Source organism: Coregonus lavaretus, assembly GCF_964263955.1.
Source record: "Coregonus lavaretus genome assembly, chromosome: 18".
NCBI lineage: Eukaryota > Metazoa > Chordata > Actinopteri > Salmoniformes > Salmonidae > Coregonus > Coregonus lavaretus.
Window position 1 is genome coordinate 13,115,387 of NC_140005.1, and position 25,661 is coordinate 13,141,047.

Sequence of the window (25,661 nt, forward strand, 5' to 3'; positions counted from 1 at the left end):
GAAGGAGGTTCTCACTCAAGATTTGATGGTACATGGCGCCGTCCATCGTCCCTTTGATGCGGTGAAATTGTCCTGTCCCCTTAGCAGAAAAACACCCCCAAAGCATAATGTTTCCACCTCCATGTTTGACGGTGGGGATGGTGTTCTTGGGGTCATAGGCAGCATTCCTCCTCCTCCAAACACGGCGAGTTGAGTTGATGCCAAAGAGCTCCATTTTGGTCTCATCTGACCACAACACTTTCACCCAGTTCTCCTCTGAATCATTCAGATGTTCATTGGCAAACTTCAGACGGGCCTGTATATGTGCTTTCTTGAGCAGGGGGACCTTGCGGGCGCTGCAGGATTTCAGTCCTTCACGGCGTAGTGTGTTACCAATTGTTTTCTTGGTGATCCTCCCGTGTAGTTCTGGGCTGATTCCTCACCGTTCTCATGATCATTGCAACTCCACGAGGTGAGATCTTGCATGGAGCCCCAGGCTGAGGGAGATTGACAGTTATTTTGTGTTTCTTCCATTTGCGAATAATCGCACCAACTGTTGTCACCTTCTCACCAAGCTGCTTGGCGATGGTCTTGTAGCCCATTCCAGCCTTGTGTAGGTCTACAATCTTGTCCCTGACATCCTTGGAGAGCTCTTTGGTCTTGGCCATGGTGGAGAGTTTGGAATCTGATTGATTGATTGCTTCTGTGGACAGGTGTCTTTTATACAGTTAACAAACTGAGATTAGGAGCACTCCCTTTAAGAGTGTGCTCCTAATCTCGTTACCTGTATAAAAGACACCTGGGAGCCAGAAATCTTTCTGATTGAGAGGGGGTCAAATACTTATTTCCCTCATTAAAATGCAAATCAATTTATAACATTTTTGACATGCGTGTTTCTGGATTTTTTTGTTGTTATTCTGTCTCTCACTGTTCAAGTAAACCTACCATTGAAATTATAGACTGATCATGTCTTTGTCAGTGGGCAAACGTACAAAATCAGCAGGGGATCAAATACTTTTTTCCCTCACTGTAAAAGCATGTAGGATATCTGAGGAGCAGTGACTTAAAGAGGGTCTTGTAAGGCATTAATATTAGTCATATGATGCATACCGCTACCTGCTCAACCCATGACCCAACACAATGTGCCCCACAGACTATTCTATCCATCACATTAGTGTCATTAGACAACAGCTCAAACCATCATCTTGACTGAGTACTGCCTTGGGGCCTTTCATCTGACCTATGACCCAGAAAGATGTCATGAATTATGTAATACAGGGAGTTGTTCAGTCCTGGTTCTAGTTTGTTCAATAGAGGGTGCAGAAACCATAGAAATAGCATGGCTGGATTCAGATACTCAATGAAGAACCTACCTTGGTTAGAATGGTTTTGCCATAATTCTTGGTGCTGGTTAAACCAGTGTTGAGGAAAATGGGACTCTTAACGGAACTAGATGGAAAGAAAGCTGCAAAAAACAAAAAGAGAAATCAGACCAGAAATTTAGGAGCAATGTTTTATGAATTTATCACACCATTATCAAAACACTACTCATAGTTATTTTATCGAAAATGAGAGGACCTCTGTGAGAGGCTAAGCCTTACGTTTGGGGCAGAGGCCCCCCAGAGCCTGGCCTTTAGAGGGGGCCACGTAAGCCAGGCCCAGTGTCCCCTCGTCAAAGTCCTGGTAGGTGAACAGGTGGGCCAGGCACACGGTGCTAGCGTTGTCCGCTATGTCCGTGCTAAATTGCTGGAGAGAAAGAGAGGTATTGCAAAATTAATGAGAAGAAAATACTAGTCAAAAGTATCCCCCATTGATGAGGAGGTCGTTTGTTGTCAGTCATGTTTAGGCCCTTTCAACGAAATGTTATTGAAGTTTCTACAACGTATACAGTGACCCAAAAAAATGTCCTCCCTACCTACAGACAAAAGAACACTGTACAGGCTATACTCTGTAATGGTGTCTGAGTAGAATAGATTAGAGTAGAGGAGGGTCAGTAGCAGTGTCTCACCTCCAGCAGTTTCTTGACGTCCCACACCTCCTTGCTTTGGATGGGGCTTCCCTTCATGTTGTAGTGGGTCCAGCCCGGCCCAGCCTGACCAAGCGGCGCTCTGGTCGGCTCCTTGTTGATGATGATCTACAACCAGGACATTACAACTTCTTAAACCCAAGTTAAGGTTGCAGCACGTACTACAGTCCCCATAATGCTCTGCACAAGATATATTGGTTTAAGGTCAGGAGAAAATATGGATCATGGACCGCAGCATATGTATTCAGTGAGACAGCGGTGGATTCATAGTAGATGCACAGTGTCGCCATTCATTCCCAGAGCAAGTGGAACCAATTGGATTTCCCCAACAGCTTTTCCACACAAAGAGCTTCCACTGTCTGCTCCAAAAATGCTTTTCCAAATTCAATTAGGGTACTACAGTTATGTTCAGCTTCATTTCTCAAATCTGCACTGACACATAACACACTGAGTTATGTTGTCAGTAGTGATATGGAATGATTGGAGTGAAAATAACAACATGCCAAATATTTGCTTATAACTACTACTACTCCTACTACTACAATACAACTACTACCAACTCACACACACACAGCTAGCAAATAGTCCCACCTGTTGGATCTGAACACCGTATCCTGTTAACTCGTCATCCCAGGTTGTGTTCCTGTACATGTCATCCACTCTGTCAATCAACTCAATCTGGGTGAAACAACAGACAGTATTAGTACAAACCCAGATGATGCCTGTCCCTGTACAGAGGTTCGTTGAAGCACTATGCAATTCTAAATGGACCCCAAGACTCTACTTCCAGGCACTTCATCAAGGTCTAAAACACGTGTCAAACTCATTCCACAGCGGGCTGAGTGTCTGCAGGTTTTCGCTCCTCCCTTGTACTTGATTGATGAATTAAGGTCACTAATTAGTATAGAACTCCTCTCACCTGGTTGTTTAGGTCTTCATTGAAAGGAATAGAAACAAAAACCAGCAGACACTAGTTGTGTTCGAAAACTCATACTAACCCCACTAAGCGTACTATTTGTGACATAAATTGAGTATGTAGTATGCTTATTGGTCATAGTATGGATATACTGGCTCTGATCAGACCCTACACCCAAACGAGGGCACTACGTTCATCCACCTCTGGCCTGCTAGTCCCCCTACCTCTACGGAAGCACAGTTCCTGCTCAGCCCAGTCAAAGCTATTCGCTGCTCTGGCACCCCAATGGTGGAACAAGCTCCCCCACGACGCCAGGACAGCGGAGTCACTGACCACCTTCCGGACACTTGAAACCCTACCTCTTTAAGGAATACCTGGAATAGTATAACAGTAATCCTTCTACCCCCCCCCATAAAAAAAATGAAAACAAAAAAAGGGTGGTTGTCCCACTGGCTATCCTAAGTTGAATGCACCAATTTGTAAGTCGCTCTGGATAAGAGCGTCTGCTAAATGACTTAAATGAAAAATGTAAATATAGTTAGTATGCCAAAAGTTCCCGGATGTCGTACTACATTCGCCAAAATACGAAGTATACAAGCAGTGGACACTATTTCTGTGCTTTTAGGGCCCATAATGTCTCCCGAGTGGCGCAGTGGTCTAAGGCACTGCATCGCAGTGTTAGCTGTGCCACTAGAGATCCTGGTTCGAATCCAGGCTCTGTCGTAGCCGGCCGCGACCGGGAGACCCATGGGGCGGCGCACAATTGGCCCGGCGTCGTCCAGGGTAGGGGAGGGAATGGCTGGCAGGGATGTAGCTCAGTTGGTAGAGCATGGCGTTTGCAACACCAGGGTTGTGTGTTCGATTCCCACGGGGGGCCAGTATGAAAATGTATACACTCAATAACTGTAAGTCGCTCTGGATAAGAGCGTCTGCTAAATGACGTAAATGTAAATGTATAATGCAATTGTTCAGAAAATGGGCGTAGCTTCACAACATTTTCAGATTTGAAGAAAATGGCAGAAAATATGCAGCCGAAGTCCGACGAGAGCGGATACAAATTCATTGCTTTTACTAATTATGACAAATGTTAAGAAAATGTTGAGCAATGTAATAAAGTAATGACTTTTCAAATAAGTTACGTTACACGTTATGTTGGCTGACAATTTGTTAGCTACGCTAGCCTTACGAACCGCATAGCATATCATTACAGCAGTTGCTTGTATGTACCGGTATAGTTGGCTAGCTACTTAACGTTAGTTGGCTACTAATAAATCGAACTTGCCAGTACACAGTATTAACTATATGCTAACTAACTAACTAACTAACTACCCAACATTCTTGTCTTAGCTAAGTGGTATAGTCGTGTGCGTTCTCAATGGATATTGTTAATGAGCTGTCTAGTTAGTCATTTGTTATGCTAACAAGCTAGCAAGATGTTGCATAGCAACAGCATCAACTTCCGGTAGACAGGTGAAGCGCTAGTACACTCAACTGAAAGGATACTGTTAGTTTACAGTATACTAAAATGAACTAATAATATATAGTATGTAGTATATACTCATTAAGTACGTAGTATACAGTTTATTAGTATGGATATTCAAACACAGTTTAGGCCCTCCATGGAATGGGTTTGACACCCCTGGTCTAAAAGCATTGAGTAGGTATTGCACAGGAGGTTGGTGGCACCTTAATTGGGGAAAACAGGCTCGTGGTAATGACTGGAGTGGAATTAGTGAAATGGTAACAAATACATCAAACACATGGTTTCCAGGTGTTTGATGTTATTCCATTTGTGCCGTTCCGGCCATTATAATGAGCCGTCCTCCCCTCAGCAGCCTCCTGTGAGGTATCGGCATAATGATGGATAGCTAATAGCGCCACCTTACCCTCTGATAGGCTCGATGAAATTCTGACCACATGACTTCAACATATCCGATCTCCTCAGATCTACCTACCATACACTGTGTACAAAACATTAGGAACACCACCCTAATGTTGAGTTGCACCCCCTTTTGCCCTCAAAACAGCCTCAATTCGTCAGGGCATGGACTCTACACAGTGTCATGGAAAGAGTTTTGTACACTCATTGTTCCTCAAGCAAGGGGGAAGGCGATGACATCACAAATCCCCACCAGACCAACTCCTTGAATGCCCTACTCCTTGAAGTTTGCATTTGTGTCCAAAAACCACTATTATTCTCAAAACATATTTTTTACCCTTTAGTGTGTGTACCTACAGTATTTATACTTGAGATATTGCTTTTCAACAGTAAAAGTTCAAAAATCGCCGGAGGATGTCTTTCTTTATTTTTAGGGGGTAGATCATCTTTAATATTGAAGATATTGTAATGTAATTGTCTGCATCATTTCCAATCCCCCAAAAAGTATTTAGTCAGTCACCAATTGTGCAAGTTCTCCCACTTAAAAAGATGAGAGAGGCCTGTAATTGTCATCATAGGTACACGTCAACTATGACAGACAAATTGAGAGAAAAAAAATCCAGAAAATCACATTGTAGGATTTTTAATGAATTTATTTGCAAATTATGGTGGAAAATAAGTATTTGGTCACCTACAAACAAGCAAGATTTCTGGCTCTCACAGACCTGTAACTTATTCTTTAAGAGGCTCCTCTGTCCTCCACTCGTTACCTGTATTAATGGCACCTGTTTGAACTTGTTATCAGTATAAAAGACACCTGTCCACAACCTCAAACAGTCACACTCCAAACTCCACTATGGCCAAGACCAAAGAGCTGTCAAAGGACACCAGAAACAAAATTGTAGACCTGCACCAGGCTGGGAAGACTGAATCTGCAATAGGTAAGCAGCTTGGTTTGAAGAAATCAACTGTGGGAGCAATTATTAGGAAATGGAAGACATACAAGACCACTGATAATCTCCCTCGATCTGGGGCTCCACGCAAGATCTCACCCCGTGGGGTCAAAATGATCACAAGAACGGTGAGCAAAAATCCCAGAACCACACTGGGGGACCTAGTGAATGACCTGCGGAGAGCTGGGACCAAAGTAACAAAGCCTACCATCAGTAACACACTATGCCGCCAGGGACTCAAATCCTGCAGTGCCAGACGTGTCCCCCTGCTTAAGCCAGTACATGTCCAGGCCCGTCTGAAGTTTGCTAGAGTGCATTTGGATGATCCAGAAGAGGATTGGGAGAATGTCATATGGTCAGATGAAACCAAAATATAACCTTTTGGTAAAAACTCAACTCGTCGTGTTTGGAGGACAAAGAATGCTGAGTTGCATCCAAAGAACACCATACCTACTGTGAAGCATGGGGGTGGAAACATCATGCTTTGGGGCTGTTTTTCTGCAAAGGAACCAGGACGACTGAGCATTTCAAGGTCCTGGAGTGGCCTAGCCAGTCTCCAGATCTCAACCCCATAGAAAATCTTTGGAGGGAGTTGAAAGTCCGTGTTGCCCAGCGACAGCCCCAAAACATCACTGCTCTAGAGGAGATCTGCATGGAGGAATGGGCCAAAATACCAGCAACAGTGTGTGAAAACCTTGTGAAGACTTACAGAAAACATTTGACCTGTGTCATTGCCAACAAAGGGTATATAACAAAGTATTGAGAAACTTTTGTTATTGACCAAATACTTATTTTCCACCATAATTTGCAAATAAATTCATAAAAAATCATACAATGTGATTTTCTGGATTTTTTTTTCTAATTTTGTCTGTCATAGTTGACGTGTACCTATGATGAAAATTACAGGCCTCTCTTATCTTTTTAAGTGGGAGAACTTGCACAATTGGTGGCTGACTAAATACTTTTTTCCCCCACTGTAGATATTCCATTAAAAATCAGACGTTTCCAGCTACAATAGCCATTTACATCATTAACAATGTCTACACTGTATTTCTGATCAATTTGATGTTATTTTAATGGACAAAAAAATTGCTTTTCTTTCAAAAACAAGGACATTTCTAAGTGACCCCAAACTTTTGAACGGTAGTGTATGTAGAGCAATATAGGTAGAAATGTTACAAACTAGGAGGTTCAGGACCCTCGTAAGATATCATAGTAAAATGAAGGGATGTATTGCAAAAGGAAATTGCTAAATGGCATTATACTGGGAGATGGGTTAATCTGTGGACATCAGAGGGTTGGAGTTAAAATTACAATGAATGGTGGATTGGCCGCTGTGGGTGAAAATCCAGCACTTGCAGAAAGAAGAAAATAGGAATACATGTATAATTATTTAACTACATATAATGGGTACATTAAGTATTGTTGTCCCTTAGTTTACTCCAATCAGTGTAGGGATGGTAGGGTTGGGGGGGAAAGTAGAAATAAATAAAAGGGGATTAGAAATGATACAAACAATTAAATTGATAGAACCCACAATCTGCAATATTAAAGCTTTATTTGGTACATAATAGGCACTTACTATAGCATTCTTTATATATTTATACGTGTTTTATTAGGTTGTTCTCACCATGACAGAATGTTAAAATCAGGTTAAATAAAACAGATTTTTTTCATTAATCAAGTTACACTACCAAAAAGGGACTCATTTCGTGGAACGCAGATTTTTTGTCACTGATCATTTAGACAAATCACGATTTAACAGGTACTCACATCTTTCTAATTTGGGGAAGGGGAAGAAACAGTTGGCCCATAGACTTGCCCAGAAACTGGCTGCGATTATTTTGGGACTCTCACCAGGTAGTTGAGTGTGATGCTCTCCTCTCCACGACCCATGTGTTTGAAGAAGCGGTAGTCAGCCACCAGGGCTAGAGGACAGGTGTTCTTCTTGTGGTTGTGGGTCGCTCTCTTCTCTATGTGGAGGGAATCTATGATGGAGGAGGAAGGAGAGAGAGAGAGAGAAACACTGTAGGAAGTCACAGGTAGGAGAATGAATGAATGAGGCCAGCACTTCAGTTCCAACTGTTCAGTACCCTTGTTTTCACATTTAGTTTTTGTTTGCCTATGAACTGATTAGAAGCAGTATACTATATTTGTTCATACGACTAAAATTAAAATGAAAGATATAGGCCTAGCTGATGAAGCCTTTATTATAGAGTAATTTCCAGAACTGTCATTTTTCCAACTTTGTGTTTGGTAAAATGAATCAACATCACTTATTCTATGATGAGGAAGACTGGCTGTGGCTTGTAGGATTCATCATCACAATAATCCGTAATCAAAATAGCAAAGCAATTCTTCTGGAATAAATGTTTTTATTAACCCTTATTTCAAATTCACCTTTATTTCACAGGTTATTCCATCTGTAGAATAATAGCTTCTGCCCAACTCAGAAGCCACACTGTACAGCAGGTGTCAATTCAGACTAACTAAATGTATGTTAATTCCCTTTCCCTTATGACTACATCCATTTTGAGTGGGCCTGGTGTATCATAGGCTACAAACCACAGTCAGCCCCCCCACAAAACAAGTCAGTCATATGTGCTCTCCTTCCCTCCACAAGACCTCAGATTCTTCCGTAACGAACCACAGCGTGTGGGTGTACCGACTATGGCTCCCCCCCCCCCCCCCTTTCCTCACAGAGACTCACACTGTAGGCCCCCCCCCCCCTTATTACATACAACAGCTCACATGAATTCTACTGCTTCTGTGGAGATCCTTCACCTGATTTTCCACATAGTTTTTTGAATAGAGGACATTGTCTTGAGCGCCTTCAGATTTCCCCCAGGTCATTGTCATTCTAATGAGCTTTACATTTGACAGGCAGCACAAAGGAATCAGAGCTTTATATAACACCCTGTTGCCAGTCTATGTATGGAACATAGGTTTTAGACATGAAAGGTTTTTATTAATTGTGAGGCTGTGTGGGGACAAGATAGAATGGGCGCCCACCAACCTACTGCTTCCTCTCCTCCTCCAGGAATCATCTTCCTCCCTACCTCCTCACACTGTAAGGTTGTATAAGGTAGCTTCTAATGTTTCTGACTCCTACACACTTTTTTACACCACACATAAGCACTCGGTCTATGCATATGAAACATATACAAATGGGGTGTCTCCTACTCTGTATGTAGGTCTATACTGTCAAACACACACACTCCATCTTACCCTCCTGTGCCTCTCCACCTCTGGCGGCCTCTGGCAGCAGGTCCTGGGCCCCAGCGTGGACGTATCCACACACCTTGGGCGAGGCCAGGCGACTGAGGTTCTTGATGTCCTCAGAGCGGTATACCAACAGACGACCATCGGGGGGCACCTCAGTGAACCTCCACAGGGGCTGAGGAGAGAGGGAAGAGGGGGATGGAGAGAGAGCGAGAGGAGGATGAAGGATTGGGAGAAGTAGGATTGGTTAGATAAAGTATTCTACCAACACAAAGGCTAGCGCTGGTTTATATAGCTGATAGTTTTAACTCTTTTACACCGTTTTGGCATCATTTCCCCAGCAACTGTTTTCTGGCCTACTTTAAACCAGGGGTTGGAACCAGAATTATTTTCCAATCGTTTCATTCTGAACAGAACCACTATTTTTTTTGTTCCATTCCACTGTTCTGACCAGCAAAATAAAGTTCTGAACCGGTTCAAACGAAAAAAAAGTACTGGTTTATATCATTCCTTTCTGTTCCTTTTTTAACCTGTGAAATCAACAGTTTTTTTTTACATTTAACGGTTGCTAACGCACTTTTGTTCATCGCGCTGTTCCTTACATTTCACCTTATTTTAGCGCCCCAAAAACATAATACTTCCAGATCAACTGTAATATGAATACCATTGTAAAGCACCATTTCTCTCCTCTTCAGCAAAATCAATGACGAGACCTTCATGCTGCCCTTCTCTGCATGATTGAAGAAAGCAATGGAGGTCCGCCGGGTCTTTTTAAAAATGGTGGGTGGGGAAGTGAAAGCTACTGCGTCATAGTGAAAGGGGAAGATATGTTGTGTGGGGAACTGGCTAATTTCACCCGATTTGTCCAATTTATCACCTCTAAAATGTAAATAAAAGACTATAAGAGTTTATATAATGACTCATTACATACCTATTTGAAGGTTTGTCGAATTTCAATAGGGTTTTTAGGGCAGCGCTACATTTATCTTCACAATTAAACTGTGGGTGTCACGGTTTCTGAGAGTCAATATGGCTCACAGTGATTACGCGAAAAATTTACAATTGATTGAATTAACTATTGATGAATTCACAAGTAATCAACTTTACACTCACCATTGATCATTTGTTGTTTTTAATCTGCGAGAGAAGCGACACACCTGGTGGAAAGAGGCTGTATGGCACAGAATGAGTTGAATAATGCATGCCGTATGTTACATCGTGACATGTCACACTTTAACGTACAGCGTCAGCGGGGTCAGTTTTTTCAACTTTTCTCCAATACTATTGGTCGATTACCATGTCAATCAACGCTGAATCGAAATTTAGCTCACACCCCGGATTTTGATGCCAACACAGTCGCTACAGTCCCATTAGTTTTCATCGCAGCCTCGTTTGAATGCCGCGGTTGCCCACATACAGTGGGGAAAAAAGTATTAATCCCCCTTGGAGTTTTTCCTATTTTGTTGCATTACAACCTGTAATTTAAATTGATTTTTATTTGGATTTCATGAAATGAAAAAAATAACTTGTTTCAAAAAATTCTAAAAAATAAATAACAGAAAAGTGGTGCGTGCATATGTATTTACCCCCTTTGCTATGAAGCCCCTAAATAAGATCTGGTGCAACCAATTACCTTCAGAAGTCACATACAGTTGAAGTCGGAAGTTTACATACACTTAGGTTGGAGTCATTAAAACTTGTTTTTCAACCACTCCACAAATTTCTTGTTAACAAACTATAGTTTTGGCAAGTCGGTTAGGACATCTACTTTGTGCATGACACAAATAATTTTTCCAACAATTGTTTACAGACAGATTATTTCACCTATAATTCACTGTATCACAATTCCAGTGGGTCAGAAGTTTACATACACTAAGTTGACTGTGCCTTTAAACAGCTTGGAAAATTCCAGGAAATTATGTCATGGCTTTAGAAGCTTCTGATAGGTTAATTGACATAATTTGAGTCAGTTGGAGGTGTACCTGTAGATGTATTTCAAGGTCTACTTTCAAACTCAGTGCCTCTTTGCTTGACATCATGGGAAAATCAAAAGAAATCAGCCAAGACCTCCACAAGTCTGGTTCATCAGCAAGGAAGAAGCCAATGCTCCAAAATCGCCATAAAAAGCCAGACACATGGGGACAAAGATCGTACTATTTGGAGAAAAGTCCTCTGGTCTGATGAAACAAAAATAGAACTGTTTGGCCATAATGACCATCGTTATGTTTGGAGGAAAAAGGGGGAGGCTTGCAAGCCGAAGAACACCATCCCAAGCACGGGGGTGGCAGCATCATGCTGTGGGGGTGCTTTGCTGCAGGAGGGACTGGTGCACTTCACAAAAAATATGGCATCATGAGGAAGGAAAATTATGTGGATATATTGAAGCAACATCTCAAGACATCAGTAAGGAAGTTAAAGCTTCATCGCAAATGGGTCTTCCAAATGGACAATGACCCCAATCATACTTCCAAAGTTGTGGCAAAATGGCTTAAGGACAACAAAGTCAAGGTATTGGAGTGGCCATCACAGAGCCCTGACCTCAATACTATAGAAAATGTGTGGGCAGAACAGAAAAAGCGTGTGTGAGCAAGGAGGCCTACAAACCAGACTCAGTTACACAAGCTCAATCAGGAGGAATGGGCCAAAATTCACCCAACTTATTGTGGGAAGCTGATGGAAGGCTACCCGAAATGTTTGACCCAAGTTAAACAATTTAAAAGCAATGCTAACAAATACTAATTGAGTGTATGTAAACTTCTGACCCACTGGGAATGTGATGAAAGAAATAAAAGCTGAAATAAATCTCTCTCTACTATTATTCTGACATTTCACATTCTTAAAATAAAGTGGTGATCCTAACTGACCTAAGACAGGGAATTTTTACTTGGATTAAATGGCAGGAATTGTGAAAAACTGAGTTTAAATGTATTTGGCTAATGTAAACTTCCGACTTCAACTGTAATTAGTTAAATAAAGTCCACCTGTGTGCAATCTAAGTGTCACACGACTCCAACACCATCATTAAGTTTGCCGACGACACAACAGTGGTAGGCCTGATCACCGACAACGATGAGACAGCCTATAGGGAGGAGGTCAGAGATCTGGCCGTGTGGTGCCAGGACAACAACCTCTCCCTCAACGTGACCAAGACAAAGGAGATGATTGTGGACTACAGGAAAAAAAAGAGGACTGAGCACGCCCCCATTCTCATCGACGGGGCTGTAGTGGAACAGGTTGAGAGCTTCAAGTTCCTTGGTGTCCACATCACCAACGAACTATCATGGTCCAAACACACCAAGACAGTCGTGAAGAGGGCACGACAAAGCCTATTCCCCCTCAGGAGACTAAAAAGATTTGGCATGGGTCCTCAGATCCTCAAAAAATTCTACAGCTGCACCATCGAGAGCATCCTGACTGGTTGCATCACCGCCTGGTATGGCAACTGCTTGGCCTCCGACCGCAAGGCACTACAGAGGGTAGTGCGTACGGCCCAGTACATCCCTGGGGCAAAGCTTCCTGCCATCCAGGACCTCTATACCAGGCGGTGTCAGAGGAAGGCCCTCAAAATTGTGAAAGACTCCAGCCACCCTAGTCATAGACTGTTCTCTCTGCTACCGCACGGCAAGCGGTACCGGAGTGCCAAGTCTAGGTCCAAAAGACTTCTCAACAGCTTCTACCCCCAAGCCATAAGACTCCTGAACAGCTAATCATGGCTACCCGGACTATTTGCACTGCCCCCCCACCCCATCCTTTTTACGCTGCTGCTACTCTGTTAAGTATTTATGCATAGTCACTTTAACTCTACCCACATGTACATACTACCTCAACTACCTCAACTAGCCGGTGCCCCCGCACATTGACTCTGCAACGGTACCCCCCTGTATATATAGCCTCCCTACTGTCACTTTATTTTACTTCTGCTCTTTTTTTTCTCAACACTTTTTTTGTTGTTGTTTTATTCTTACTTTTTTGTTTAAAATAAATGCACTGTTGGTTAAGGGCTGTAAGTAAGCATTTCACTGTAATGTCTGCACCTGTTGTATTCGGCGCATGTGACCAATAACATTTGATTTGATTTGATTTGACATGATCTCAGTATATATATCCCCGGGACCACCCATACACAAAAATGTATGCACGCATGACTGTAAGTCGCTTTGGATAAAAGCGTCTGCTAAATGGCATATTATTATTATTATATATACACCTGTTCTGAAAGGCCCCCGAGTCTGCAACACCACTAAGCAAGGGGCACCACCAAGCAAGCGGCACCATGAAGACCAAGGAGCTCTCCAAACAGGTCAGGGACAAAGTTGTGGAGAAGTAAAGATCAGGGTTGGGTTATAAAAAAATATCAGAAACTTTGAACATCCCACGGAGCACCATTAAATCCATTATTAAAAAATGGAAAGAATATGGCACCACAACAAATTTGCCAAGAGAGGGCCGCCCATCAAAACTCACAGACCAGGCAAGGAGGGCATTAATCAGAGGCAACAAAGAGACCAAAGATAACCCTGAAGGAGCTGCAAAGCTCCACAGCGGAGATCGGAGTATCTGTCCATAGGACCACTTTAAGCCGTACACTCCACAGAGCTGGGCTTTACGGAAGAGTGGCCAGAAAAAAGCCATTGCTTAAAGAAAGAAATAAAGGCATGTGGGAGACTCCCCAAACATATGGAAGAAGGTACTCTGGTCAGATGAGACTCAAATTGAGATTTTTGGCCATCAAGGAAAATGCTATGTCTGGCGCAAACCCAACACCTCTCATCCCCCCGAGAACACCATCCCCACAGTGAAGCATGGTGGTGGCAGTATCATGCTGTGGGGATGTTTCCCATCGGCAGGGACTGGGAAACTGGTCAGAATTGAAGGAATGATGGATGGTGCTAAATACAGGGAAATTCTTGAGGGAAACCTGTTTCAGTCTTCCAGAGATTTGAGACTGGGACGGAGGTTCACCTTCCAGCAGGACAATGACCCTAAGCATACTGCTAAAGCAACACTCGGAAACATTTAAATGTCTTGGAATGGCCTAGTCAAAGCCCAGACCTCAATCCAATTGAGAATCTGTGATATGACTTAAAGATTGCTGTACACCAGCGGAACCCATCCAACTTGAAGGAGCTGGAGCAGTTTTGCCTTGAAGAATGGGCAAAGATCCCAGTGGCTAGATGTGCCAAGCTTATAGAGACATACCCCAAAAGACTTGCAGCTGTAATTCCTGCAAAATGTGGCTCTCCAAAAGTATTGACTTTGTGGGGGTGAATAGTTATGCACGTTTTTTTGTCTTATTTCTTGTTTGTTTAATAAAAAAATGTATTTTGCATCTTCAAAGTGGTAGGCATGTTGTGTAAATCAAATGATACAAACCCCCCAAAAATCCATTTTAATTCCAGGTTGTAAGGCAACAAAATAGGAAAAATGCCAAGGGGGGGTGAATACTTCCGCAAGCCACTGTATGTACAGCTACCTTTAGCTCATTAAATGACTTCACCAATCAGTGTGGATAGAGCAGGCAAGCTAACGTTAGTTGTTTACATGCATGATGGACAGACAAGTGTATCCTATGGCGCAAGATGAGACTGACATTTTGCGGATGGGGAGAGAGCGAGAGAGGGTTGAGGAGTAAGATTGAAGCGCTGGGCATCTTGTTATGACATGCATTATCTGAATTAGGTCCACAGAATTATACCTAGGAGGAGCGGCTTCTATGGAGAAACTTTGAATGTCCTTTGAGCTAGATAGCTAACAAGCTTGAGCTAGCTAGCGGCACCAGAATTAAAAAACACGTGTTAACTTTTTGTAGTTAATAAATCCAACGTGAAACGTGATAACTAGGCCTATAGTGTCCTTAACTAGCATTCTTCTCTAGCTAATTAAAAATCTCTCTCCCTATCTTCTGAATGACGATTGTAACGTCAGTACAGTAGCCTATGTTTTGGAGGGGGAAGGGCAGGTAGCCTAAATACACACAGACATTGGCAAAGATTTTCAGCTTGCAGGCGGACACTGGAATAAGTTTGAGTGACAGTGAGAGCTTTGCATAGGCACTTTGTTGCTTTTTTGTTGTGGGACTAGAAATAAATGCCTGGAACGTAAAATAACATTATTAACCGGTTCCCATGCTTTTAAAATAACGGTTCCGTTCCGGAACAGTATGGATGACTTTCGTTCCAGATTCCGTTTCGGTTCCTTGAGAAATGTTATTTTCCGGTTTTCTGTTCTGTTCCCTGAACCGGTTCCAACCCCTGCTTTAAACTTTAAAGCAGGGCTCCTGTTTTGGGATTTACCTCTACGTTGTACTCCGTCTCCTCTGTAAGGATGTGGGCAGAGAACTCGTCCCCGTCTATGTGTGCCTGAACACGGGAGTGCTCCTCGCCTACACACACACACACGATTTTAAGGTATTCTTCTCAGTACTCACACACACACACTCACCCACACTGAAACGGAAGCACACACACAAACTGACACACAAGTGCAAACACCTCCATATCAATATTCCATATAAAACCAACCAAACAAATACCCTCCTGACTCACCTACAAGATGTCCAGTAAAGTAGTTCTGCAGCTGAACGTCATGGCGGTCTTCCTTCCCTTGCTCATCTACAAACACAGCTTTGAAGTCCTCAGTAAACAGGCCTGTGTTAGTTGTCAAGTAAAGCTTAAAATGTCTGCGAAAAACATAAATTACAGTTTGATGGTAAGAAACATGAGAAATGTACACTACCATTCAAACGTTTGGGGGTCACTTAGACATTTCCTTGTTTTCGAAAAGAAAAGCAATTTTCAGCAACCATTTCAAGCTCATTATCAGCAACCATCAGTCCTGTGTTCCAATGGCACATTGTGTTTGCTAATCCAAGTTTATCATTTTAAAAGGCAAATTGATCATTGACCCTTTTGCAATTATGTTAGCACAGTTGAAAAATGTTGTGCTGATTAAAGAAGCAATAAAACTGGCCTTCTTGAAACTAGTTGAGTATCTGGAGCATCAGCAATTGTGGGTTCGATTACAGGCTCAAAATGGCCAGAAACAAATAACTTTCTTCTGAAACTCGTCAGTCTATTCTTGTTCTGAGAAATGAAGGCTATTCCATGCAAGAAATTCCCAAGAAACTGAAGATCTCGTACAACGCTGTGTACTACTCACTTCACAAAACAGCGCAAACTATCTCTAACCAGAATAGAAAGAGGAGTGGGAGGCCCTTGTCCACAACTGATCAAGAGGACAAATACATTAGAGTGTCTAGTTTGAGAAACAGACGCCTCACAGGTCCTCAACTGGCAGCTTCATTAAATAGTACCCGCAAAACACCAGTCTCAATGTCAACAGTGAAGAGGCGACTCCGAGATGCTGACCTTCTAGGCAGAGCTGCAAAGAAAAAGCCATATCTCAGACTGGCCAATAAAAATAAAAGATTAAGATGAGCAAAAGAACACAGACACTGGACAGAGGAAGATTGGGAAAAAGTGTTATGGACAGACTAATTGAAGTTTGAGGTGTTCGGATCACAAAGAAGAACATTTGTGAGACGCAGACCAAATGAAAAGATGCTGGAGGAGTGCTTGATGCCATCTGTCAAGCATGGTGGAGGCAATGTGATGGTCTGGGGGGTGCTTTGGTGGTGGTAAAGTGGGAGATTTGTACAGGGTAAAAGGGAACTTGAAGAAGGAAGGCTTTCACTCCATTTTGCAACGCCATACCATAACCTGTGGACGGCACTTGATTGGAGCCAATTTCCTCCTACAACAGGACAATGACCGAAAGCACAGCTCCAAACTATGCAATAACTATTTATGGAAGAAGCAGTCAGCTGTTATTCTGTCTATAATGGAGTGGCCAGCACGGTCACCGGATCTCAACCCTATTGAGCTGTTGTGGGAGCAGCTTGACCGTATGGTACGTAAGATGTGCCCATCAAGCCACTCCAACTTGTGGGAGGTGCTTCAGGAAGCATGGGGTGAAATCTCTTCAGATTACCTCAACAAATTGACAACTATAATGCCAAAGGTCTGCAAGGCTGTAATTGCTGCAAATGGAGGATTCTTATTTCAATTAAAAATCATTATTTCTAACCTTGTCAATGACTACATTTACTATTCATTTTGCTATATTTCCTATTCAAACTCATTTCATGTATGTTTTCATGGAAAACAAGGACATTTCTCCAAACTTTTGAACGGTAGCGTACATATTCTGGTTTATTGAGGATACAGACAAATGTTAACTTTGTCAATGGTCTGTTTCAATTGCACAAAAGCACTGAAAATCCCATGAAGATAAATGCAATCTAGTCATTAGGCCATTGTAATGATAAAAAGCCATTCCAGTAACAATGTAAAAACACATAGGAGTAGAACCTAGCAGGGAGGACTAGAACCTCTGAGAAAAGTAACAGATAATTGAGACAGCGCTAATCTATTTTTCCAACCCCTAATGTCATATGATCTTTCCTAAGCACTGGGCTGCATCAGAATGATACAAAACCATTGAACATCTCAACTTTTTTTGCTTGCTTTTGAATGTTACGTGAGTGGGTGGGAGAGCCCCATTGAGTAGAATGGAGTCTTTGCCGTTTTGCCCTTACATTTGAGTCATTTAGCAGACGCTCTTATCCAGAGCTTACGATGTGAAAGTCCCATATAGGAGACTTCGTGCCACCTACCTCTTGAGGGCATTGAAGCTGACCATGCGCTCCAGGTGGGACTCTGTGTGGACGTCCCTCTTCCTGAGCGAGTGCTGCTGGAGGCCGGACACGGGCAGCACCTCAAAGTCGGACAGCAACAAGCTCAGAGCTTCTGGAAGAAGGGAAGAGTCATATGAGGAGAGTGAGAGGGCCAGTCCTCTGTAGCTCAGTTGGTAGAGCATGGCACTTTTGACTGGTACTATATATACACTACCAGTCAAAAGTTTGGACACACCTACTCATTTAAGGGTTTTTCTTTATTTTTACTATTTTTTACATTGTCGAATAATAGTGAAGACATCAAAACTATGAAATAACACATATGGAATCATGCAGTAACCAAAAAAGTGTTAAACAAATCAAAATATATTTTATATTTGAGATTCTTCAAATAGCCATCCTTTGCCTTGATGACAGCTTTGCACACTTTTGGCATTCTCTCAACAGCTGTGCCTTCTTAAAAGTTAATTTGTGGAATTTCTTTCCTTCTCAATGCGTTTGAGCAAATCAGTTGTGTTGTGACAAGGTATACAGAAGATAGCCCTATTTGGTAAAATACCAAGTACATATTATGTCAAGAACAGCTCAAATAAGCAAAGAGAAATGACAGTCCATCATTAATTTAAGACATGAAGGTCAGTCAATACGGAAAATTACAATAACTTTTTAAGTTTCTTAAAGTGCAGTCGCAAAAACCATCAAGCACTATGATGAAACTGGCTCTCATGAGGACCGCCACAGGAATGGAAGACCCAGAGTTACCTCTGAAGCAGAGGATAAGTTCATTAGAGTTACCAGTTTCAGAAATTGCAGCCCAAATAAATGCTTCACAGAGTTCCAGTAACATCTCAACATCAACTGTTCAGAGGGGACTGTGTGAATCAGACGTTCATGGTTGAATTGCTGCAAAGAAACCACTACTAAAGGACACCAATAAGAAGAAAATACCTGCTTGGGCCAAGAAACACGAGCAATGGACATACGACCGGTGGAAATGTGTCCTTTGGTCTGGAGTCCAAATTTGAGATTTATGGTTCCAACCGCTGTGTGTCTTTGTGAGACACGGTGTGGGTGAATGGATGATCTCTGCATGTGTATATCCCACCGTAAAGCATGGAGGAGGTGGTGTTATGGTGTGGGGATGTGGGGGTGCTTTGCTGGTGACACGGTCTGTGATTTATTTAGAATTCAAGGCACACTTAACCAGCATGGCTACCACAGCATTCTACATCGATACGCCATCCCATCTGGTTTGGGCATAGTGGGACTATCATTTGTTTTTCAATAGCACAATGACCCAACACACCTCCAGGCTTTGTAAGGGCTGTTTTACCAAGAAGGAGAGTGATGGAGTGCTGCATCAGATGACCTGGCCTCCGCAATCCCCTGACCTCAACCCAATTGAGATGGTTTGGGATGAGTCGGACCGCAGAGTGTAGGAAAAGCAGCCAACAAGTGCTCAGCATATGTGGGAACTCATTCAAGACCGTTGGAAAAGCATTCCAGGTGAAGCTGGTTGAGGGAATGCCAAGAGTGTGCAAAGCTGTCATCAAGGCAAAGGGTGGCAATTTGAAGAATCTCAAATATTAAATATATTTTGATTTGTTTAACACTTTTTTGTTTACTACATGATTCCATATGTGTTATTTCATAGTTTTGATGTCTTCACTATTATTCTACAATGTAAAAAATAGACAAAAATAAATAAAAACCCTTAAATGAGTAGGTGTGTCCAAACTTTTGACTGGTAGTATATATACACTACCGTTCAAAAGTTTGGGGTCACTTAGAAATATCCTTGTTTTCGAAAGAAAAGCAAATTTTTTGTCCATTAAAATAACATCAAATTGATCAGGAATACAGTGTAGACATTGTTCATGTTGTAAATGGCTATTGTAGCTAGAAACGTCTTATTTTTTATGGAATATCTACATAGGCGTACAGAGGCCCATTATCAGCAACCATCAGTCCTGTGTTCCAATGGCACGTTGTGTTTGCTAATCCAAGTTTATCATTTTAAAAGGCTAATTGATCATTAGAAAACCCTTTTGCAATTATGTTAGCACAGCTGAAAAATGTTGTGCTGATTAAAGAAGCAATATAACTGGCCTTCTTGAGACTAGTTGAGTATCTGGAGCATCAGCAATTGTGGGTTCGATTACAGGCTCAAAATGGCCAGAAACAAATAACTTTCTTCTGAAACTTGTCAGTCTATTCTTGTTCTGAGAAATGAAGGCTATTCCATGCGAGAAATTGCCAAGAAACTGAAGATCTCGTACAACGCTGTGTACCACTCCCTTCACAGAACAGCGCAAACTGGCTCTAACCAGAATAGAAAGAGGAGTGGGAGGCCCCGGTGCACAACTGAGCAAGAGGACAAATACATTAGTGTCTAGTTTGAGAAACAGATGCCTCACAGGTCCTCAACTGGCAGCTTCATTAAATAGTACCCGCAAAACACCAGTCTCAACGTCAACAGTGAAGAGACGACTCAGGGATGCTGACCTAGGCAGAGTTGCAAAGAAAAAGCCATCTCAGACTGGCCAATAAAAATAAAAGATTAAGATGGGCAAAAGAACACAGACACTGGACTTTGTCTTTGCAACTGTGCCTAGGTCAGCATCCCGGAGTCGCCTCTTCACTGTTGACGTTGAAACTGGTGTTTTGCGGGTACTATTTAATGAAGCTGCCAGTTGAGGACCTGTGAGGCATCTGTTTCTCAAACTAGACACTAATGTATTTGTCCTCTTGCTCAGTTGTGGACCAAGAAAATGCTTTTCTTTCAAAAACAAGGAAATGTCTAAGTGACCCCAAACTTTTGAACGGTAGTGTGTGTATATACACACTGCTCAAAAAAATAAAAGGGAACACTTAAACAACACAATGTAACTCCAAGTCAATCACACTTCTGTGAAATCAAACTGTCCACTTAGGAAGCAACACTGATTGACAATAAATTGCACATGCTGTTGTGCAAATGGAATAGACAACAGATGGAAATTATAGGCAATTAGCAAGATACCCCCAATAAAGGACTGGTTTTGCAGGTGGTGACCACAGACCACTTCTCAGTTCCTATGCTTCCTGGCTGATGTTTTGGTCACTTTTGAATGCTGGCGGTGCTTTCACTCTAGTGGTAGCATGAGACGGAGTCTACAACCCACACAAGTGGCTCAGGTAGTGCAGCTCATCCAGGATGGCACATCAATGCGAGCTGTGGCAAGAAGGTTTGCTGTGTCTGTCAGCGTAGTGTCCAGAGCATGGAGGCGCTACCAGGAGACAGGCCAGTACAACAGGAGACGTGGAGGAGGCCGTAGGAGGGCAACAACCCAGCAGCAGGACTGCTACCTCCACCTTTGTGCAAGGAGGAGCAGGAGGAGCACTGCCAGAGCCCTGCAAAATGACCTCCAGCAGGCCACAAATGTGCATGTGTCTGCTCAAACAGTCAGAAACAGACTCCATGAGGGTGGTATGAGGGCCCGACATCCACAGGTGGGGGTTGTGCTTACAGCCCAACACCGTGCAGGACGTTTGGCATTTGCCAGAGAACACCAAGATTGGCAAATTCGCCACTGGCGCCCTGTGCTCTTCACAGATGAAAGCAGGTTCACACTGAGCACATGTGACAGACGTGACAGAGTCTGGAGACGCCGTGGAGACCGTTCTGCTGCCTGCAACATCCTCCAGCATGACCGGTTTGGCGGTGGGTCAGTCATGGTGTGGGGTGGCATTTCTTTGGGGGGCCACACAGCCCTCCATGTGCTCGCCAGAGGTAGCCTGACTGCCATTAGGTACCGAGATGAGATCCTCAGACCCCTTGTGAGACCATATGCTGGTGCGGTTGGCCCTGGGTTCCTCCTAATGCAAGACAATGCTAGACCTCATGTGGCTGGAGTGTGTCAGCAGTTCCTGCAAGAGGAAGGCATTGATGCTATGGACTGGCCCGCCCGTTCCCCAGACCTGAATCCAATTGAGCACATCTGGGACATCATGTCTCGCTCCATCCACCAACGCCACAGACTGTCCAGGAGTTGGCGGATGCTTTAGTCCAGGTCTGAGAGAAGATCCCTCAGGAGACCATCCGCCACCTCATCAGGAGCATGCCCAGGCGTTGTAGGGAGGTCATACAGGCACGTGGAGGCCACACACACTACTGAGCCTCATTTTGACTTGTTTTAAGGACATTACATCAAAGTTGGATCACCCTGTAGTGTGGTTTTCCACTTTAATTTTGAGGGTGACTCCAAATCCAGACCTCCATGGGTTGATAAATTTGATTTCCATTGATAATTTTTGTGTGATTTTGTTGTCAGCACATTCAACTATGTAAAGAAAAAAGTATTTAATAAGATTATTTCATTCATTCAGATCTAGGATGTGTTAGTTTAGTGTTCCCTTAATTTTTTTGAGCAGTGTATATACACATACCTACATACATACACACAGCCAGGCATAACTGAACTCCCTCAATGTAACACCAATATAGAGAAACTGGCAACATACAATATAATTGGTACAGTAACCGTGCAGTGGTCACCAACCCTTGTCCTGAAGAGCTTCAAATGTGCAGGCTTTGGTTCTAACCCAGCACTAACACATCTGATTAATGTATCAATCATGGCCTTCCTGATTAGCTGAATCAGATGTGTTAGTGCTGGGATGGAACAAAACTCTGGTTCATTGTTAGCGACCACTACAGTAGCCTATACGCTACTCGCTCTGTGGCAAATAATATGGGCTTGATACAGCACTAAGTAACAGTTAGAGTTGCCTAAAATATGTTTTTACCATGAATCTTTCTGAGGCATAAAACAGCCAAAACGGAAGTTTGTCACTTCCTCTTGAAAGCTGTCATGTAGCTAGTTCTGTCCTGTCTAAAGGGCTCTACACAGTCTACGAAACGGATCCGAAGGAGGTTCGTTTGCATAGCTCTCTACATACTTTTGAGCCGCTGAATTTTTTGGAACGCGACCCAAACGACGCTCCGTTTGTGTAGACTGTGAAATTCACTGTGGAGAGCCCTTAATGACACACACTCCATACAGCCTACAAATAGATTGTCAACACTGTCTTTGTGGTGCTAGTCAGAGCGTCACACTTTCCTAATTAAAACAACTTGAGCATGGTTGAAATTTTAACTAGGTACTTAATTGAAGGCAAATTCCCTGGCATCCTCAGCCTGTGACATAATTTCAAGCTATAGGCCTATAGACCTAAATACCTATCTTGATTTAACAAATCAATCAGTTGTCAAAACATTACAAGCTCAACCTCTGGGAAAATCAGTATCTAGCTATTATGTAGCCATGATTAGCCTTCATGGCCTATCTCTGCTATTGCTTTGTTACCTGTGTGTTTAAATCCACAGGGCAACATTATTTCAGGGGTGGCCAACACTGGAAAGCCAACGTTAGTGCGTACACGTTTGTTGTTCCAGCACATCACTACAGGTTATGTGAAACATTGAATTGCGATCTTCAGAATGATCAAGCTATTAGTGCTAGACTAGTTTGGGAACAAAAACCTTGATCCTCCAAGACAGCATTCTTCAATCCTGGTCCTGGGGACCCACAGGTCGTGCAGGTATTTGTTCCAGCCCTGCCAGTGCCATACATTTGTAGCTAGTTAACTAACATAAAATACCTTAGTTGAATCAGTAGATGTGATAAGACTAGGATTGAAGAACACTGCTCTGGCACCACTGGAAAAGGAATAGCCACTCTGTCTTGATTCATTTGAACACACACAGCATGATGCACAATAACGTTACTATGATGCTGAATACCAGACATTCTAGCTAGGTACTAAGTCCCCGAAGACTATCTTACTCGTTAACAACATTAAAGTTAGTTAACTCGTTTGTTAGTTAACTAGCCAGCTATCTAGAGAACACTACTCGTCAAACTTTAGCAAGTGAAGATGTAGTTAACAGCCTAATTTGCATACATTTGACTCTGACAACTTGCTTCTGTAGCAGAACATGTCTGAGAACTAACTAGCCACTAGCTAACGTTACTCACCGAACTCTGTGTCATTTTCCCGTGTTACTTCCTCAGTGGCCCTTGATTTAATCGCACAATTGACCCAACAAGGACCCAAAAAGGCCACAAGTACCAGATACTTCATCGTGACGTTAAAAGAGCTTACTCCACCTTTGTCATTATTGCAAGTTGTTGATGAATAATGTCAACACAGGAACCGTTGACCAGGCTAGGCAGAGCAGGTGTAGCGCCAAAGCAAAATTAGTTTTATATTGGATATTCGGGTTTTCTCTCGTCTAGCTATAACCAATCATGCCATCAGTGGTGTAGTTGAGGACATAGGCAGGTATATGTCATATACCCACTTATTTTTCTGTGGGCATTGCGTATACTCACTTCTTAATCCCCACTGATACGTACCAAAGTAGTGTAGTGGAGGTATCCTCCGTTTCAATTTATAAGTCTGATGGAACAGACGAGAATGTTTAGCCTAAAATGTTGATAAACTATTATTTCTTCACATTTTAGGTGCAGCAATGTACAGACGGCAGTAGGCCTTTGCGTGAGTGTTCCAAAATGTAATTTGCGGGAAAACGCTGTTCTATAATAAGCACCGGGTTTCATGGACAGAGATGGAAATATCCATTAGAAATGTAGAAAGAGGGCGGATTTAAATATGCTATCATGGGTTAATATGAATAGGATAATACCTTTGGCTGCTAGACAATGAAAGAAAGTTGAAAGAAAATCAATAGAACAGGAGAAAGCATATGAGTAAGTCTTTATAAAAAATAATTTCCTCAATGTTTCTATGGTGGGATTTTGTCCATAGGCTACTTTCAAGTAAGGTAAGACATGCCTCATATGAAGTGAAACGTCCAGGTTTATTAAGGAATAGAACAAATATAGTGATGCTAATGATAGGCCTAACCATCTTCTGGTAGATGGAAAGGCTTTCCCAAAAACCTTCTCTATTAAATGTTAACTACAGTAGTTACAAAGTAGCCTATGCCTACCTGTCATAATGATATCATGATTATTTGCATCAATCCAGAAGCCTAGCCATTTATTTTGCAAACTCCAACTCATGTGCTACAGAAACACTGCTAACCAAACAACAGTGCTAGGTGCCTGCACACTTGAATTAAAGGGTAACTACACTTAGATTTTCCCAAACCTCAAAAGTGGTCTCCTGATGTGATTTAAGCATTGTTATGGACTTAGAACATACAATTTGGTTGTAAAAAGTGCGACTTTGAGAGGGAAAACCTGGAAAAATGAGGAAGAATCTGAAACGTGATTTATTTATCTGTTTCAATGGTAGGCCTAATATTAGTCTACTTGCACATTACAGCTTGGGTTGGCCTGACTGTGAAAGACCCCTTTTTGGGGATTTATAATTTTAGGTAATTCAGAGTGTACGTCACTGTTTCTCATAGAATTTTTCACACCGGGCACCTTTCCTTCACTGTGAGGGACGTTTGTAATTCGAGTATACCCACTTCTCCAGGCATCACTACACACACCACTGCATGCCATGACTATGAAGATGGTATATTCTAAATCAGGGGTGGATGGAGAACAACCCACACTTTTTTTTGTATGTGAAAAATTAATTAATAAATACGATTTCTGATTTCAATTTTCAATAGCTCTTACACAAAGCGTGCCATCACTATGAAAATGTGATATTCTGAATCAGGGGAGGATGGACAAAAATCCACAGCTTTTTAAATTATTTTATTTATTTATAATTCTTCCAGCTTTCAATCTTCAATAGCTCTTGTACAAAGCGTGCCATGTCTATGAAAATTATATATTTTTTTATTGGGGTGGCTTTCAATCTTCAATAGCTCTTACACAAAGCGCACCATGACTATGAAAATGATACTGCACTTAATGGCTGTGCTCTATAGTCTTTATTGAGCTGCTGGGATTCTGCTTATTGGACATCCATCACTACAGCTTGATAACTGTCTAGTGGGCTTCTTTGCATCCCCCCCACACACG

The 25,661-nt window shown here is 42.4% G+C and overlaps 1 protein-coding gene across 1 annotated transcript in view; it reads right to left on the reverse strand.

The window, feature by feature from the left end:
- Positions 1–23,802, reverse strand: part of LOC311145317 (disintegrin and metalloproteinase domain-containing protein 17-like) — a gene marked incomplete at its 3' end in the record, with an annotated part of 37,853 nt that extends 14,051 nt beyond the window's left edge. Inside the window, exons 1-10 of the mRNA XM_084181551.1 lie at positions 23,691–23,802; positions 17,650–17,782; positions 15,521–15,654; positions 15,269–15,357; positions 8,982–9,150; positions 7,611–7,741; positions 2,597–2,683; positions 1,988–2,113; positions 1,581–1,725; positions 1,353–1,444 (exon numbers count right to left, since the gene is read on the reverse strand). Of these exons, the coding sequence (XP_084037677.1) occupies positions 1,353–1,444; positions 1,581–1,725; positions 1,988–2,113; positions 2,597–2,683; positions 7,611–7,741; positions 8,982–9,150; positions 15,269–15,357; positions 15,521–15,654; positions 17,650–17,782; positions 23,691–23,796 (1,212 nt within the window). The 5' untranslated portion in view covers positions 23,797–23,802. The remainder of the gene's footprint in view (positions 1–1,352; positions 1,445–1,580; positions 1,726–1,987; positions 2,114–2,596; positions 2,684–7,610; positions 7,742–8,981; positions 9,151–15,268; positions 15,358–15,520; positions 15,655–17,649; positions 17,783–23,690) is intronic.
- Positions 23,803–25,661: the final 1,859 nt, after the last annotated feature.